This window comes from Ruditapes philippinarum, unplaced genomic scaffold, assembly GCF_026571515.1.
Source record: "Ruditapes philippinarum isolate M1 unplaced genomic scaffold, ASM2657151v2 ctg2221_1_1_1_1, whole genome shotgun sequence".
NCBI classification, from domain to species: domain Eukaryota; kingdom Metazoa; phylum Mollusca; class Bivalvia; order Venerida; family Veneridae; genus Ruditapes; species Ruditapes philippinarum.
This window is the reverse complement of record NW_026853193.1, coordinates 348,789-365,258: the sequence shown is the minus strand read 5'-3', so window position 1 is coordinate 365,258 and position 16,470 is coordinate 348,789. Positions and strand designations below refer to the sequence as shown.

Genomic DNA, 16,470 nt, shown 5'->3' with positions numbered 1-16,470 from the left:
TAAGTGTGTTTTTTTGTTTATAGGGTCTATTTTTAAAATTGGGAAAATTGGTTACTAATCATACAAAAAAAAAAAAAAACCAAAACCCGAACATTTTTAAACAAAACGCATCAGTGTAAGAGTTGTTACATTGCCCCACTGTCGTCAATTAAACATCTGAACATTTTCAATATATTCATTTTCATTTTTGTTGACTTTAAAAAACAAGGGAACAAGTTCGTTCTGTAGAAATTTTATCTTTAAAAATTTTGTATTTTTCTTTTGAGATGGTTCTGTGCGGACATAGTTCTGGCTTCGAAACCTTAAATAGCCGACTTTTCATATAGTAAAACGAGGTCACACGGGTTGCTGTTTTAGCTTGGTTAGATTTGGTAACGTTCCTGATGCCTTTTTTTGTCTTATTATACTACTACATGTACATTTATGGTCGAATTTGGTGTTTTATCGTTAGTCATTTTTGCTTTATTAAAAAATTATAAAATCGTTTATCGAAACATAATTAATTAAATGTCCAAGGCATTGTAAAAACCATAAAACGAGAAATCACTGTTTTGTATATAAATTTAAGTCATTTTTGGTGTCGGATACATTACACATGACGAAGCAAACCCCCTTCCTTTGTCAAAAGTTTTAAAACCCAACATTTAATAGAAAGGAGAAATGCAATTTTTCTCCTTTAAATTTTCAAAAACTGGCAAATCAAAACCCGACTTTTCGTCTAGGAAAGGTTTTTAATTGGGGTGAAATTTGACAGTTGGTTTTAAAACCCTCGCTTTTTATGTTTTAGAAATCTTTTCCCTTATCCCCTTTTGGGACAAAGGGATATTTGGGTTTGGCGGTCTCTTTTTTAAAAAATTTTATGCCCCGGGTTTTAAAAATTTGGTTCCCCCTTGGAAACAAAAAATTTGAATTTGGAAAGTTTAATTGGTAAAATTTTTTTTTCCCTTTAAAACTTAACTACTTTTTAAATTTAGCTTTTAAGGGGTCTTTTTCCTTAATTTTTTCTTATTCCTTTTTTTTGTCAAAATTGGCCTCCCACAATAGGTAAATAGACCTATATAGGGGAAACTTTGATTTTGTGTTTAAATTGGCTGCCAATCAGTATATGGATCCAGGTTTTATTTTCACCAGAAGTGATAAATAACAATTTTGGACAAGGCAAACTGGTAATGCAAATGGCAATGTGAGATTTTCCCCCGCTACGGTGTTATTGAAATGCAATGCAACTCATTTTTTTTTCGTACTAGTAAACATAAAGACAATAAAAAGGCATCGGTAAGCAAGATTTTAAACAATTTAACAGCATGTATACTAAGAAAACAGGAAAAAGTCTAAATTGTCTAAATGAACCCTCGTAATCCAGAGGGATTTAAATTTTACTAGTATTAAATGATGACAAAGATATGAACTAAAACTGATTGAAAGCTATCAGAAGTATATTTAGCAGGAACCATGCTGACATTTAAACGCCAAGTTACCTTTACCTTTGAACTACTAACCCCAAAATCAATAGGGATCATCCACAAGTTATGACCAATAAGAATGTGAAATATGAAAACTTTGTGATAAATAGTTTTTAAGATGATCAGCGGAAACCACATCGTCTACCAACATATAACTAATCGATATGTGAAATGTGAAGAAATTGTGATAGTTTTCAAGATAATGAGCGGAAAACATTCTGACATTTAACGCCCGTATGACCTTAACCTTAGACCTAGTGACCCATAAATCAAAAAGGGGTCATCTACTAGTTATTACCAATCAGTATGTGAAATATGAAGACTTTGCGACAAATAGTTTTTAAGATAATCAGTGGAAACCACATGGTCTACCTACGGAAAGACCGACTGACTGATCTAAGGTACCTGAAGACCCCAAAATCAAGAGGGTCATCTACTGGTTAAAACCAATCAATTTGTGAAATATATTGATATATAGTTTTCAAGATAATGAGCAGAAACCAATCCGACATTTAAACCCCCCTTGAACACCTTTCAACTTCCAAGAGCAACTTGGGTCATCTGATATATTGACAATATATATGTTAATATGAAGAAGTTCTGTGCGAATAAAAATATTTCAAGATGATTGAGTCGGGAAAACCATTCTACATTTTAACGGACCCCCTGTGACCTACCTTTTTAGCTATATGACCCCCAAAATCAAACCAAGTTCATCTACTTATTATTGACCATCAGCATGCCTGGAAAGATGAAGACTTTATGATAAATGGACTCTAAGATAATGAGCGAAAACCATCTTGACATTTAAGACCTCTGTGACTTTTGATATAGTCACCCCAAAATCAATAGGGGTCATTTTCGAATTATAAACAATCAGTATGCGAAGTATGAAGACTTTGTGATAACTTGTTTTAAAGATAATGAGTGGAAACCATTCTGACATTTAAGGATCCTGTGACCTTGACGTTTCAACTAGTAACCAACAAATCAATAGGGGTCATCTACTACAAATGACCAGTCGGTATGTGAAATATGAAGGCTTCGTGATAAAAAGTTTTTAAGATAATGAGTGGAAACCATTCTGACATTTAAGGCCCTTGTGACCTTGACGTTTGATCTAGTGACCCCAAAATTAATAGGGGTCATCTTCTTGATATGACTAATCATTACGTGAAATATGAAGACTTTGTGATTAATGGTATTAAAGATAGTAGGCGAAATAATTCTGACATTTAAGGCCCCTGTGGCCTTGACTTTTGACCTAGTGACCCCAAATCATAGTGTAATTTACTAGTTATGACCCATCAGTATGTGAAATATGATAACTTTGTGATGAACAGTTTTTAAGATAATTAGCGGAAACCACGTGGTCTACCGACGGACAGACCGACCGTCATTAGCAAAACAATATACCACCTTTTCTTCGAATGGGGGGGGGGGGGCATAATAAAGAAACAATTTACTGTAAAATCTTTTGTTATATGAACCAATTATTTTAATTATTTAAACTCTCTTCAATTTTAATGTTGAACTGTAGTGTCATTGCACGTTATAATACACGCCTGTATTTAATATAATTTTGAAAATGTAAAGGGCATAATGCATATCTAAAAAGACACATTAATAAATGAATATTTTTGATAAGGCATGTGTCGAGATATACATATATTTAGAATAAATAATTTATGTACATATTTTATGTTTCTATTATCAAATTATACAAATCAATATATACAGTACTTATTGTTTCAAATTCAAAGTTACATAACATCTATCAGTCTTCCTTAAAGCTTTTTTTGTATATGGCTTGAAAAAGCAAAAATCATGTAATGGAATGTTATTTGATATAATGGATGTGATTTGATGCAATGTAATCTTATCTAATGTAATGAAATAAAAATTTACAGTAATGAACAGCAATGTAAAATTTTGTAAAAAATATTAATATGCAAAATAATGTATATTGAAATTTAAAATATATAAAGATTATATAAAAATGTAAGGAAATGAAATGATATGCAAATCACATTTGCAAATATTGATAGTACTTATAGCCAATGCGGTAATTCTCTATGCCATATTTGCAGAAAGTCGCCACCAAAACAAACAAACACACAAACAAAACAAACAGGCACTGTATGCATTCTCCCATTTCCTACTAAATTCTTTGAACAAATGGGTCAACATGTGCCCAATGTGCATCACAATGTTCTAAATTATTATCTTTATGTTTGATGGTATCCGTGTTAGAGGAGGGTATAAACATTAATACTAACATGTAAATTTCATGATTTCTTATAATTTTATCTTAGCAAACTGTATCTTGTTACTTCAACACATAACATCAATTTCAGAATTCATTTTCAATTTTCACATTTTCTTTGGTGTTTTAAAAACAAGATCTGGGACGTTCAAACCGCTCAGTATATCATCATCGTCATCATCAGCAACTGATAAATAAGTGTTAGCTCTATTCGTTGTTTCATCAACAAACGCTGACTGTCCAAAAATTTCATCATAAAAGTAATCATCCTCCGTGCCACGCCGCTGCAAAGATCTTTGTCGGCCATCTTGTCCGCCATCTTGGTCTCCGATTGAGAAAAGTTCCCGCTCTTGTCTCGGGGGATCCGAGATATTGACGAAGGTTGCATCATCTTGTGTAAGAGGCCCTCGACTCGATGTTGAAGATCTACGCCTGCGCCGTTCATGAAGACAACTTCTACATCGTTGGCAGGATATATATCTGGTCGATCATAAAAGAAAATAAAATGCAAACGGTTTTTTTTTTCGAAAGTGTTATCTCATTAAAGGATATATGATTGATAAAGTTACAAAACAATATTTTCAAAACTAATTAAGAAAATTATTTACATACGAGTACATTTGACACACACGCATATCAATACGTTTGAACGTACAAGTTTTAAAAACAAACATCAAAAGCAACACTGTACATAAAAACTAAACGAAACTGCATTTTTTTAAAATTACGATAATCAGTTTTCAAACACGCTATCGGATATTAACTGTAGCAGATTAATCGATATAAATACTCTCCAGAAAATTAAATAAAATATTAGAGAAAATCGGTAAAATTTGTAGATCACATAATATTTCAGAATACCCTTTCTTTTTAAGAAGAAATGTCATAAAACTTCCGGCAATGACGAGGCAAAGGACAATGAAAACGATTTCCACGACAAGATCGGTGTTGATGTGAAAACCTAGAAAATGAAAATGTAAATGTACAATTGAGTTTTACGAGTACATGTATATTTATTATGTTGACTTATGAGAAATATAAACTCGTAAATTATTCATTGACACGGTTATTGTTATCAAGAAACTAGAACTCCGCGAGTCGGATGTGTCGCCTTGTGAACAATGTAGTTTAGGGGAAATGGCCAGGACAAAAATGAAATATGAAAAATAACAAAGGGCAATAACTAAAAAAATAATAAGTGCAGAGCAGCAGTTTCTGTACACTGCACTTCTTATCAATAAGATCTATCATTCTATGATGTTTCAAGTCCATAGCTTTCATACTTGAGGAGAAATAACCAGGACAAAAATAAAGTAAGAAAATCAACAAAGGGCAATAACTCAAAAATAAGAAATGCAGAGTATCAGTTCTTATGCACTGCACTTCTTTTTAATGAGATCTATCATCCTATGAAGTTTCAAGTCCATAACTTTTATACTTTCGGAGAAATGGCCTGGAAAAAATTAAGTATGAAAATTAAAAAAGGGCCATAACTCAAAAATTAAGAAATGCAGAGTACCGATTCTTGTGCACTGCACTTCTTAATAATGAGATCTATCATCCTATGAAGTTTCAAGTCCATAGCTTTTATACTTAAGGAGAAATGGCCCGGACAAAATTAAAGTATGAAAATAAACAAAGGGCAATAACTCAAAAAAATAAGAAATGCAGAGTACCGGTTCTTGTGCACTGCACTTCTTCTTAATGAGACCTATCATCCTATGAAGTTTTCAAGTCCATGGCTTTTATACATTAGGAGAAATGGCCCGGACAAAAAATAAAGTATGAAAATTAACAAAGGGCAATAACTCAAAAATTAGGAAGTGCAGAGTACTGGTTCTTGTGCACTGCACTTCTTAATAATGAGATCTATCATCCTATGAAGTTTCAAGTCCATAGCTTTTTTAGTTGAAGAGAAATGGCTCGGACAAAAATTAAAGTATGAAAATTAACAAAGGGCAATAACTCAAAAAATAAGAAATGCAGAGTACAGGTCCTTGTGCACTGCACTTCTGGTTATTAAAAGAAGCATGCATACCAAGTTTGAAGTCATTCAGACTTATAGTGACTGAGTTATGCTCCGGACAAGCTTTAGGGGACGCCGACAACGACGCCGACAACGACACCAACAACGACACAGACGCCGCCGCCGACACCGCCGACAAAAGTAACCCCTATATGTCACCTTTTCAAGGCGACACAAAAAGATACAAATATTATTTTAAGATGATTAAAAACAAAAAAATAAATAGTGTTTGATAACATAAATTTTCACGCGCAGCAAAATTTTTAAACTAAATTGAAGGTTTTGTATTTAGATTGACAAAAGTTGTCATATCAACAAATCAAGGTTTTTGACTAGATTTACCTCCTAAACCTGGATTTTGAGTCGACGTCTTATTAGCAGACGACATTGTTGAAGATTCATCCGAATATGAGATGTAAGGCATTGTGCTTGATGTAAAATCATTTGATGTTGGTGAACGCATTGTTGAAGTAGATAAAGATGTTTGTGAAGACATTGGTGCGTTTGAAAGTTTTGGAGAAGTAGAAATCGGCGATGAATTTGATTTTGAAGACACTGGCGTCGTTGAAAAAGATGTCGGTATTGAGGTTGAATAAGATGTTGATACTGAGGTGGAAGTTAGTGTTGATACTAAATATGATGCTGAACTTTGTGGCAATTTTGAAGATGTGGATATAAATGATCTTGTTGATGTAGTACTGTTTAACTTGTGCGTAATGTGTGACGTCAGATTATTGGTACTTTGTTTCCTGGGCGAATCTTTTTCAGTAGTATGTGGTTCCACATCTGTGAAACATTTAGATGTATTATAAATGTATTATAGTTTATACGTATCGTACATTATGGTCGTGGATAAACTATTAAACAACGTTACTGTATTTATCAGGCTATATAGGTTCAGATAAATAAATGATTACAAGTTAGTCATATTAAACACGTGTGTACTAAAGTCAAAATAAGGCCTATTCTTTTCTTATATGAACATCGGAACGGGGTGGATTCTCTCTTGCAACATCACGTTTCCAAGATAAATATCGATACCATTACGAACAAATTGTCATATATGGAAATGTCCGTTCCTTAAAGTAAAAAGGCAAGATTACTGGTAATGACGTGTTTCTTTCAGTTCGTAAAAATAAACAATTTTGATAATACATGTATTTTTTTTTCAAATAAAAGACTCTGAACAACAAAAAACAACAACTTTGAAGTAGTCTAAGAATAAACAATAACAAAAGCATCAACAACAAAACAATCATATTTGATATCTAATTGTGATATTTAGTCACTACTGTATCATTAAAGCAAACGACATACAGTTCAGTTATCGTCCGGTTATAGATAGGTACTCTGGTATCAGCTGAAGATATCTCTAGTTTCAAACACCGTACATGTCAAAAATCATCTTCAAGTTCAGAAAAACACGTCACGAGATCTCGATAAAGTTTAAACAACTTTAAATAATAGAATTATGAAAATGTAATATTAAAATTTTAAATAAAATGAACAAAAATACAAGGAAATTAGTATGATTGAAAAAATTAAATAACTTACTGTTTGTCGATGATAATCCAATATTTAGTATGACACAAACAACCGAGATACCGCCCCCTAATTTAATCATACTCTCTACATGAATTAAGCGGGTGCCCTTTATACACTGAATCTTATCACCTACCATAAAGCAATCAAAGTATTAAAATCCAATTTAAAATTAACATGTTAAGATCCGTCTTTCATTTAATGATCAGAGGTGAAGTTGCCTGGACTATTGTTAAACTAAAACAAGTTTATAAAGTATTTCAAAGGGTGTTATCTAATCACGTTTATTATTGAATTTTATCATTTTAACAGTTTAATGTTTACCTGGTTTAAGGATGATGTAAATGTTAATACATGATGGTAATATACATACAACTAAGATATCAACTTACAAGTAACTGGAATAAAATAATAGCATTTCGGTTTCAGTTTTAATTAAAGATCCTGTATGATGTAATTAAGGTTGTTACCACACTTTTAAAAGTGCAATTATATAATTATATGTATACAATTATGATTCTAAAACAATTTTCAAACATCGAAGAATATGTAAACTATGTACTGCAAATATTTGTCCACATTATATGTAATCATTAAAATATATATACATTCATTTCTTATTAAAACATTTAACTTAGACTTCATAGAAAATAAATTTCTAATTATCCCCCTTTATTAACATGAAATGTAAATTCGGTAATATCTTTACAAATAATGCTTTTTCAATGTTTTTGGAACTAACAATATTGATAAATTGTCATTTGAGCATTTTATTTATGATATAAAACCATAAAAATTGAGTTGCAGGATCTTTAAATAAAGGAATGAAATATGCAACTGGTGATAACAAATTATTGAGCAAAAAATAACAGTTATCAAAGAAACACCAGAAACAACAACAGAAAGAACAACAGAAACAACAACAACAGAAACAACACTAGAAATGAGCAAAGACAGAACCACTACGATGCAATTGATAACAACAACACAAGTTGAAGAAACGAAACCTCCAATAGAAACCATACAGACAACAAGAATTGTTAAACCGAGCATCATTACTGAAAAGGAAGGGCTACTCGAAATAACCACCCAAGAAGATATCCGAACAAGTGAGAAAATTATAGATGTACATACACAGAAACAAACACCAGGTACTATAGAAAACCACTTCCAGAACAACGTCGGATGAAAATTATAAACAACTTTAAAACCTACTGCAGAAGTAAAAGATGAAACCAAGGCTGTCGATAACATAACAGTAACAACAGAAACACCAAAAGTGACAACAAATATATTTGACATAATTTATTACCTTAATGAAACATATGAAACAACAGAATCAGGAACAACAGAAGTCACTGAACTACCAACTAATGCGTCAGAGGTTACTTATACACAGACAATACTAAAGGCTGTAACAACAACACCAAAGGAAGATGCAAATCAAACATCGACTACATCTCCGTCGACTGAATCCGTAAGCAAGGAATCATCGACTGTTTCTGAAATATTGCCTGTTGAGACAACAATTGAAAAAGGAATTTCATTTACAACACAGACTGATAAAACTACAAGTATTGAAGTTACAACACTTCAATCGGCGCAGAAAGTGACAGACGAAATTATACAAGTAACTTCCGATATAACAACAGACAAGCCAAAGGAAACTATAACTGGGTCAAAAGCAGACGAAGAAGTTATTGAAACGACAACTGTTGTTCATGAAGACAGCATCAGTAGTCGTACAACAGGACCTGCTAACATAACAGTAAAAGGTGTAGACATCATGTCAACAGAATCGTCTCCAACAGTGGATCACAACGTTTCGACTTCAACCACTGTCAAAATGCAAGAAAGCACTATTCAGATCAAAACAGACATTGCAACTGAATTTTCGAAATCCCAACCCCACCCCCTCCACCCCGTGCCCCGCCCTTTCCCCCAAAAAAAGGGAAAGGAAAACCCCAATTTAAGGGTTTCAAAATTTGGGTTACGAAAACAAAAAAAACCCAAACCCTTTTTTACAACGACCCCCGCTAAATTGGTGTCATTTTCCAACAGTAAACACCATTTAGAAAACAGGATTTTTTCACCACGCAACAATCTTTCAGAAGCTTTTAAAAAAATTTTTTTGTTAATGAAAAAAAATAGGCAAAACGGGGAATTTACAGAGCCTGCCCCAAATTTTCTTAAATGTATTTTTTCAATATTTGTTTATACTTAAAAACCCAAGGGGAAAAGTGCAACGGGAGAGTGAATCATCTCCCACAACTAGCACCAAAACCACTTTAGAAAAATACAACTTTAAAGGGTTATTTTAAAAAATTCCCAAAACCCGGAAAGAGATATAAAAAAAATTTCCCGGGGACCGGGCCCCTCAAAACACCCCGACAAAAATAATTTTGCAAATTTTCACCGGAAAATACATGCTCACTTTTATTTACTTTTTACCCTCCCCGGGTTTTACAAATACAAAAACCCAATTAGGGGACACTCCCAATTTTTAAAAAAAAGTGAATGAAACGTTCTTTTTAAAGGCCCAGAGTTGACGACTGATCCCAACTGAGTTTTTGGGGATGGGGTGGGGATTAAACAAAGATTTTAAACCCCGGCTTAGTGAAATTTTTTCCCCTTACCCACAAACAGAAAACCTTTGGGTTTTTACAATATTTCCCTGAGGGTGTATTCCCCGTTTAAAACCGAAACAACTCCCTTCCCCAAGCAAAAGTGCCAGTAAAACCCTTTTCAACTGAATCCCCCTGTGGGGTTTTGTATCCACACAAGCAACAAAAGTATCTGTTGTGCAAGAATCAAGTACACAAGGTGTAACAGAACAAACTGCACGCGAAGTAACTACTCCGATTTCAAAGACCTCTTCGGCAGAAACTGTTGGTACTACCACATCAAAATCTGATATTACACAAGAAAAAACACAAATGTTTACAAGTACAGAGGGAATAAAAGTAACCAGCCCACCAACAACACAAATAGCCAAGAATGATACATCTGTTGTTTCCGAAGTAGAGATTACTACTCAACAACAATCAGTGACAAGTCTTCTCCCTAACGTAACTGCACGTACTCCAGATGAAGTGACAATAACATTTTCTATTGTAACTTCACCTAAATCAACCGATGAAATAAATGTAACAACACAATCCACCGATACTTCCACACTACATAGTCAAACAAAAACGACCAAAGACGCAAAGTCGGTTGAAAAATCAACGGAAATACCCGTTACAGTTAAAACTGCAACTGAGATTCCTGCAACAGAACAAGTTAAGGCAGTTACATCATCGATTATCAACGATACAGCACCAGCAGATGTAACAACACAAAGTATTCATACCCCGAAAGCCTTGCCTTATTAGAGGAGAACATCAAAACCTTCCAGTAAAGTATCAACACCTGTTTTTAAAAGAGACCACCCGGGGGAAATGGATCTTGCCTACAGTTTGATGTAATTTGCCTTACAACTATATTCCAACATTTTCTGTAATTAATGAAACTGAATCGTTTTCATCTGTACCATCGTTTAATGAAAAAACATCGCCATCTACAACTGAAGCTTGTACAGAAGCCTTACATCGACAGAAAACTGTTCCAGATATTACTGAAACTGCACAGACTACCACAGAAACACAAACAGATTCTCCTTCTCAGTTAATAAACATCACAGATACAAGTTTATTAACGACAAAACAAGTATATAATGACTCTATAGCCAATGTTACATATATGGAATCAACAACCATCAGTGATTCTGTGCAAGAGACTTCACCTGCTGATATATAATTAGTTGAAACATTCACAACAGAAACACCGGTCAATGTTACAGATACGATCTATGCTGACAACATGACAACAGTTGATATGCAAGATACGACAGAGACAAGAAATGCAACGAAAATATTTAACACAACAACGGCGGCAACAACAACAACAACAACTACAACAACACCAAAACCAGCTGAGGAAGCATTTCTTGACGAATATAATGAGGCTGCATTCAATACATCATATGTTCCGACTGCTATAAATATAACTGAAGAAACATCAGTTATTTCGACATCAAATAATACGAAACAAGGTAAAACAACGATCACCATTCCTATAGAAACAACACTTTCATCTTTACAGACTGGAAATGTGACAGAAACTGCAACTTTTACAACAAGTGATGTTGTTAAAAATGTTACCGAACTCTTAAATGATACGAAATCGATAAATGAAAACAAACCAAGCGAAACAGATGTAACTACAAGCTCGTCCGTCATTACAGAGTCTGTGATGGAAACTGCTTCTGTCGCCATTGACAATGTTACAGTCCTACCAAAATCGGTATCATCTATCCCTATGCAACAAAATGTTACACACACTGTTTCAATATTGAATGACACAGCTGAGTCTGAAGCAACAACAGAAGAAGCCAAACTGCAACCACTAGTGACAAAATCTTTACAGACAGATACAGTAACAGAATTTGTCACAACTACAGTAGCACATGAAGGTAATGTAACAATGAAAGACGTCCAGTCTGAAAATCAAACTTTATTTTCAAAAGATAACGTCACCTCAGTAGTCCACTCAGGAAAATCGACTGTGCTTAATACAACAAGCGCTTCCAAGATGACAACACAGTCTCAAGTTGTAGTTGAATCAACCACAGTGTCTGGCTACAATACGTCAGATTATTACGATGTGTACAACGACACTGACTATTACTACATCACAACTGAAAGTCCGAGTGTAACTACCAATGCTCCAGATATAACTGTCGATGCACCTGTAGCAAACGTTACTGACTTGAGTGCTCCAAATGTTACTAATGTTGTAAAAGTTGCGACAAGCGGCGTGAAGACAGATACAAATGATACTGTAACTGCTTCAGCAACAACAACTCGGGAAGGTCATTCAGTTACAGTTACACCACTATCAAGTAATGTAACAAGTGAAAGTCAGACTTCAACGCAAAGAGAAACGCAGTTTCCCGAATACGAGACGGATTTTTCAACTAGTGCTACGTCATCTGCGCCATAATGATCCGTAATGATCAGGTTTATATCGAGACAATGTTATATCAAAATTGTGTTAATATGATACAGGGACAAATGTGCGCATAATGATTGAAATGATGGAACATCATATATTTAAATTGATGCCATAAAGAAAGCTTAGAAGCAGTTAATTGTGCTAGTGAAATCCGTGCGAGAAGAAATTTCTCGTTTTTGTAAACTGAACAACATATAATGTTTGATTGTGAATTAAGTAATATGTTGTGTTGATTTTAATCTATAAAGATAGGAGTATCATATTTAAGCTGAGGAAAAGCAAAACCGCACAAAGACATACCCTTATAAATGTGTGTATAGTCTAAATGTGTCTGAAATATTTTCTCCTGGACTCTTAATATTTTTGCTCAGTAGTCTATATGAGAGCCTTTTTGTGCATGTGTATTTTCAACAATGTGTTAAAAAAAGCGAGCGGAGAAAAAGAACTTTGGCAGTAAAAGTATTTGACCACTTAACTATAAATAATTCTACGTAAAACAAGCAGGAAAACTTGAACACCTTAAAATGTTTTAAACAGTCTTAAAAGGGAAAAACATGTTAGTATGTTTTAACATTGCCTTTTTTGTTGCTTAATCTCATTAAGCAGGCATTTGAGAATACTTAAGGTTAAATTGTTTTTACCAAATATGCAATATATCACAGACGAGGACGTGTAACCGAAGAATATTTAACATTACTAAGACGTGAATGTACCATTTTCAATGGCTCATAATTATTTGTTTCATATGTACACATGTAAATAAACGTCATGGTTGTAAAAATATACATATCATTAATACTCGACATGTACACACTTTATTTTATTAACTTTATAACAATTATTATATTTTATATAATATTTTTAGTAGCTAATTAATGATAAGATAAGTTTAATGTAAAATACATGACGTCATTGACCCTAAGTAAAGTCAATGCGTCACGTCACTACAGTACAGATGTTAAATAAATAGATGGCGTCACTTTGTATAGTCAATATGTGACGTCACTTTATAGTCAATAGATGACGTCATTTTACAATTGGGCATCACAAAATCATGTTTGTTTTTCGACGTTTTCGGGCTTTCTGATATGATATGGAATTAACGTAACTATAACATTCAATTAATATAATTTCGTAATTGCTTTTTAAATGTTTTATTCTCATCGTCTTGTACAAGATGTAAATTAAATATAAGACACTATACAGTATCAGTCAAATATAGTTCATATTTTCAAAAAAATAAATATGAAAGTGGGCGGGGTCATATTTATTTTAAAGGACTTCTTTCGCCATTTTATTTGAAAAAATCTGAAAATTCAAAAAAACTTTTGTTGAATTTTGTTTTGAAAACCATCTACAGTAGAATGGTAGCAAAATGGTCTAACTAAGAAAATAAATCCGAACCCCAATATATCTTATTCAGTTATTAACGCTGTACAGAAGTGTAAATAGTTGTTAATGTGACGTCAAATATCGCGTGCAAAACAAGACGTAATAATATATTACTGCGCTGTACAGTTGCAGTTGCGTTGCAAGCAATATGGTTCGTAGCCATTTTTCTTTGATAATAAAATTAAATGAAAAGTTTATTTTATCGTTTTTCGTGAATATGGTATATATTTTCTCTCAACATGATAAAATGCCACATATTTTCACTCGCCGTCCCGGGTCGTGAAAATATATTATGTCATTTTATCATTTTGAGTGAAAATGTATTCCATAGTTCACTCAAACGAAATATCCCATCATAAAAATGACATCATATATTTATATGCATTAGATGATCATGTAATGTCAAAACATTCACCATTATGATATATCAATATAGCACTAATATATTTTATCAGATATTACTTTAAATAAGAATCAAGGTGAAAAACAATGTATATATATCTAAATATATACATTTTCGAAAACTTCTCCATCGGTGGTCCTGTTAGAAGGATTTTTAATTGAAACGTATGTTTTTGATAATAAAAAACTTGAAAATGACATGAACTTTGCTTTGTTATATAATATTATCAACTATAATTATCAATTTTGAATATTTGTAAATGAAAATAGATATTTGTTTAAAAAATGTGTTAGGTATAACTTGTTCTCTGCTTTTAAATAAAATCAAAGAGTTGTCTTAACAAGACCTGGACTTTGAGTGAACGCCACTTACTGTTATCCTATGTGTAATAAAACCTTTACATTATGTTAAAGTCTTTGCATCATGTATCAATAGAGAAAAAAGTAGGTTAAATATATCAAAGCTTTCGAGCTTTAAATAGTAAGTTTAGAAATCTATCTTTACAGCACACAAGATCATTCCTTTACAACAAAACTCATTATTTAAGCAGATTAAGTGTGTTCTTTTGATATACGTCTATTTTTACATTGACAATGGTTACTAGTATCATACAAGAACATAAAAGAAAACCAAACGAACATTAACTAAAATAACAAATAAAAGACATATGAATAAAGATATCTTCAAATTGTCTCCTTGCTTGCATTAATCAATTAATGCATAGATCATTTCAATTATTATAAAATTACCAGTTGAGAGTTTTGAACTCGCCTTATTCGCCTGCGAAGCAGTCTAGTCTTATATGATTTTGGAAAAGGTATGCTTTACTGCAATGAAACGAATATCTTTGCGAGTCGTCAATAAAAACAGAAGTACATAAAAACATTCACATACATCAACTTTAGTCTTCATGACAAATTTTAAATCAATGGCTTTGTCGCAAAACTTTATTTTGTTATGGAAAGACAATGTTTTCTTATCTCCGTATGATTAGGGCAATTGTCTGTGTATTACTTAGATTTGATATCGTGGAACCAGGCTAAATTTAATCATGTCTCCACCTATTGGGAAACTGTTTCGGTGTAAGAGTTGTTACATTGCACTGTCATATTACATCTGAACTTTTCAATATATTCATTTTGATGACTTTAAGAAACAAGGGAACAAGTTCGTTCTGTAGAAATTTATCTTGAAACGTTTTGTATTTTTCTTTAAGATGATTCTTTGCGGACATGGTTATGGTTTCGAAACCTTAAATAACCGCATTGAATATAGTAAGACGAGGTCACACGTGTGCTGTTTTAGTTTGGCTAGATTTGGTAACGTTCCTGATGCCTTTAATGTCTTATATACTGCTATATTTATGCTCAAATTTGGTGTTTATCGTTAGTCATATGCTTATAACAAAAATTATAATCATTTATCAAATATAATTTATTAATGTCCAAGCCATTATAAAAAACCATCACGAGAATCACTGTCTTTAATTTCTACAATTGCGCAGATCTATACAGGCATTCGTCTAGGTAGCATTTAATTGGTGTGCAGTGCATAGTTGACCATTTTACAAGTTCGTTAAAACTTCGCTCTTATGTATTTCTAGTAAATCTTCTACACTGAATCGCGCTGGACTAAGATACTCGGTGGTGGATCTCTATGAAGATTACCAAATTATGGCACTTACGTCAAAATTGGTTCCGCCAACCAAAACAAATTTTATCATGGAAACTGATGTATGTAACATTCAGAAGTCGTTTCCTTAACTTTTTCCTATGATGTCGTTTGTATCAAAGTTGGCCTCGCAATAGTAAATAGAGTTATATAGAGGAAACGTTGATTTAGTGATTAAATTGGTGCCAATCAGGTGTGAATTCGGGTTCCATTTTCACCAGAAGTGATAATAAAAATTTGACAGGTAAACTGGGAATGCAAATTGGAATGTAGATACCGTTACGTGTTATGATGCAATGCAACTTATATTGCTTTTCGTACCAGTAAACATAGAGACAATAAAAGGCATCGTAAGTGCACGTGTATTAACTACACCAAGATTTCAACAATTTAACAATGTATAAAGAAACAGGAAAAGTCTTAATTTATCTAAATGAATCCTCGTATTCCATAGAGATTTTAAATTTTACTAGTGTAAAGATAATGACCAAAATATGACCTGAAATTGATTGAAAGCTATCAGAAGTATATTTAGCAGAAACCATTCTGACATTTAATGTCACCTTTTCACATTGACCTAGTGACCCAAAAATCAATAGAGGTCATCCGCAAGTTATGTGAAATGTGAAGACTTTGTGATGAATAGTTTTTA

The 16,470-nt window shown here is 33.0% G+C and overlaps 2 protein-coding genes across 2 annotated transcripts; one reads left to right on the top strand and one right to left on the bottom strand.

The window, feature by feature from the left end:
- Positions 1 to 3,570: 3,570 nt before the first annotated feature.
- Positions 3,571 to 8,464, bottom strand: LOC132736039 (uncharacterized). Its single transcript, XM_060723090.1, has 4 exons — positions 7,310 to 8,464; positions 6,098 to 6,541; positions 4,591 to 4,690; positions 3,571 to 4,209 (listed from the first exon to the last, which is right to left on the bottom strand). The coding sequence occupies exons 1-4, from the start codon at positions 7,434 to 7,436 to the stop codon at positions 3,837 to 3,839; spliced, it is 1,044 nt and encodes a 347-aa protein (XP_060579073.1). The 5' UTR covers positions 7,437 to 8,464; the 3' UTR covers positions 3,571 to 3,836.
- A 2,694-nt stretch (positions 8,465 to 11,158) lies between these two features.
- Positions 11,159 to 12,340, top strand: LOC132736033 (mucin-2-like). Its single transcript, XM_060723075.1, has one exon. The coding sequence runs from the start codon at positions 11,159 to 11,161 to the stop codon at positions 12,338 to 12,340; it is 1,182 nt and encodes a 393-aa protein (XP_060579058.1).
- Positions 12,341 to 16,470: the final 4,130 nt, after the last annotated feature.

Excerpts from the sequence above, each read along its gene's own strand:
- LOC132736033 (XM_060723075.1), top strand. The coding sequence starts at position 11,159 with ATGACAACAGTTGATATGCAAGATACGACAGAGACAAGAAATGCAACG.
- LOC132736039 (XM_060723090.1), bottom strand. The coding sequence starts at position 7,436 with ATGGTAGGTGATAAGATTCAGTGTATAAAGGGCACCCGCTTAATTCAT. Across the intron at positions 6,542-7,309 it reads TGGATTATCATCGACAAACA|ATGTGGAACCACATACTACT; the intron begins GTAAGTTATTTA and ends AATGTTTCACAG. Across the intron at positions 4,210-4,590 it reads TTTCTTCTTAAAAAGAAAGG|ATATATATCCTGCCAACGAT; the intron begins GTATTCTGAAAT and ends ATGATCGACCAG.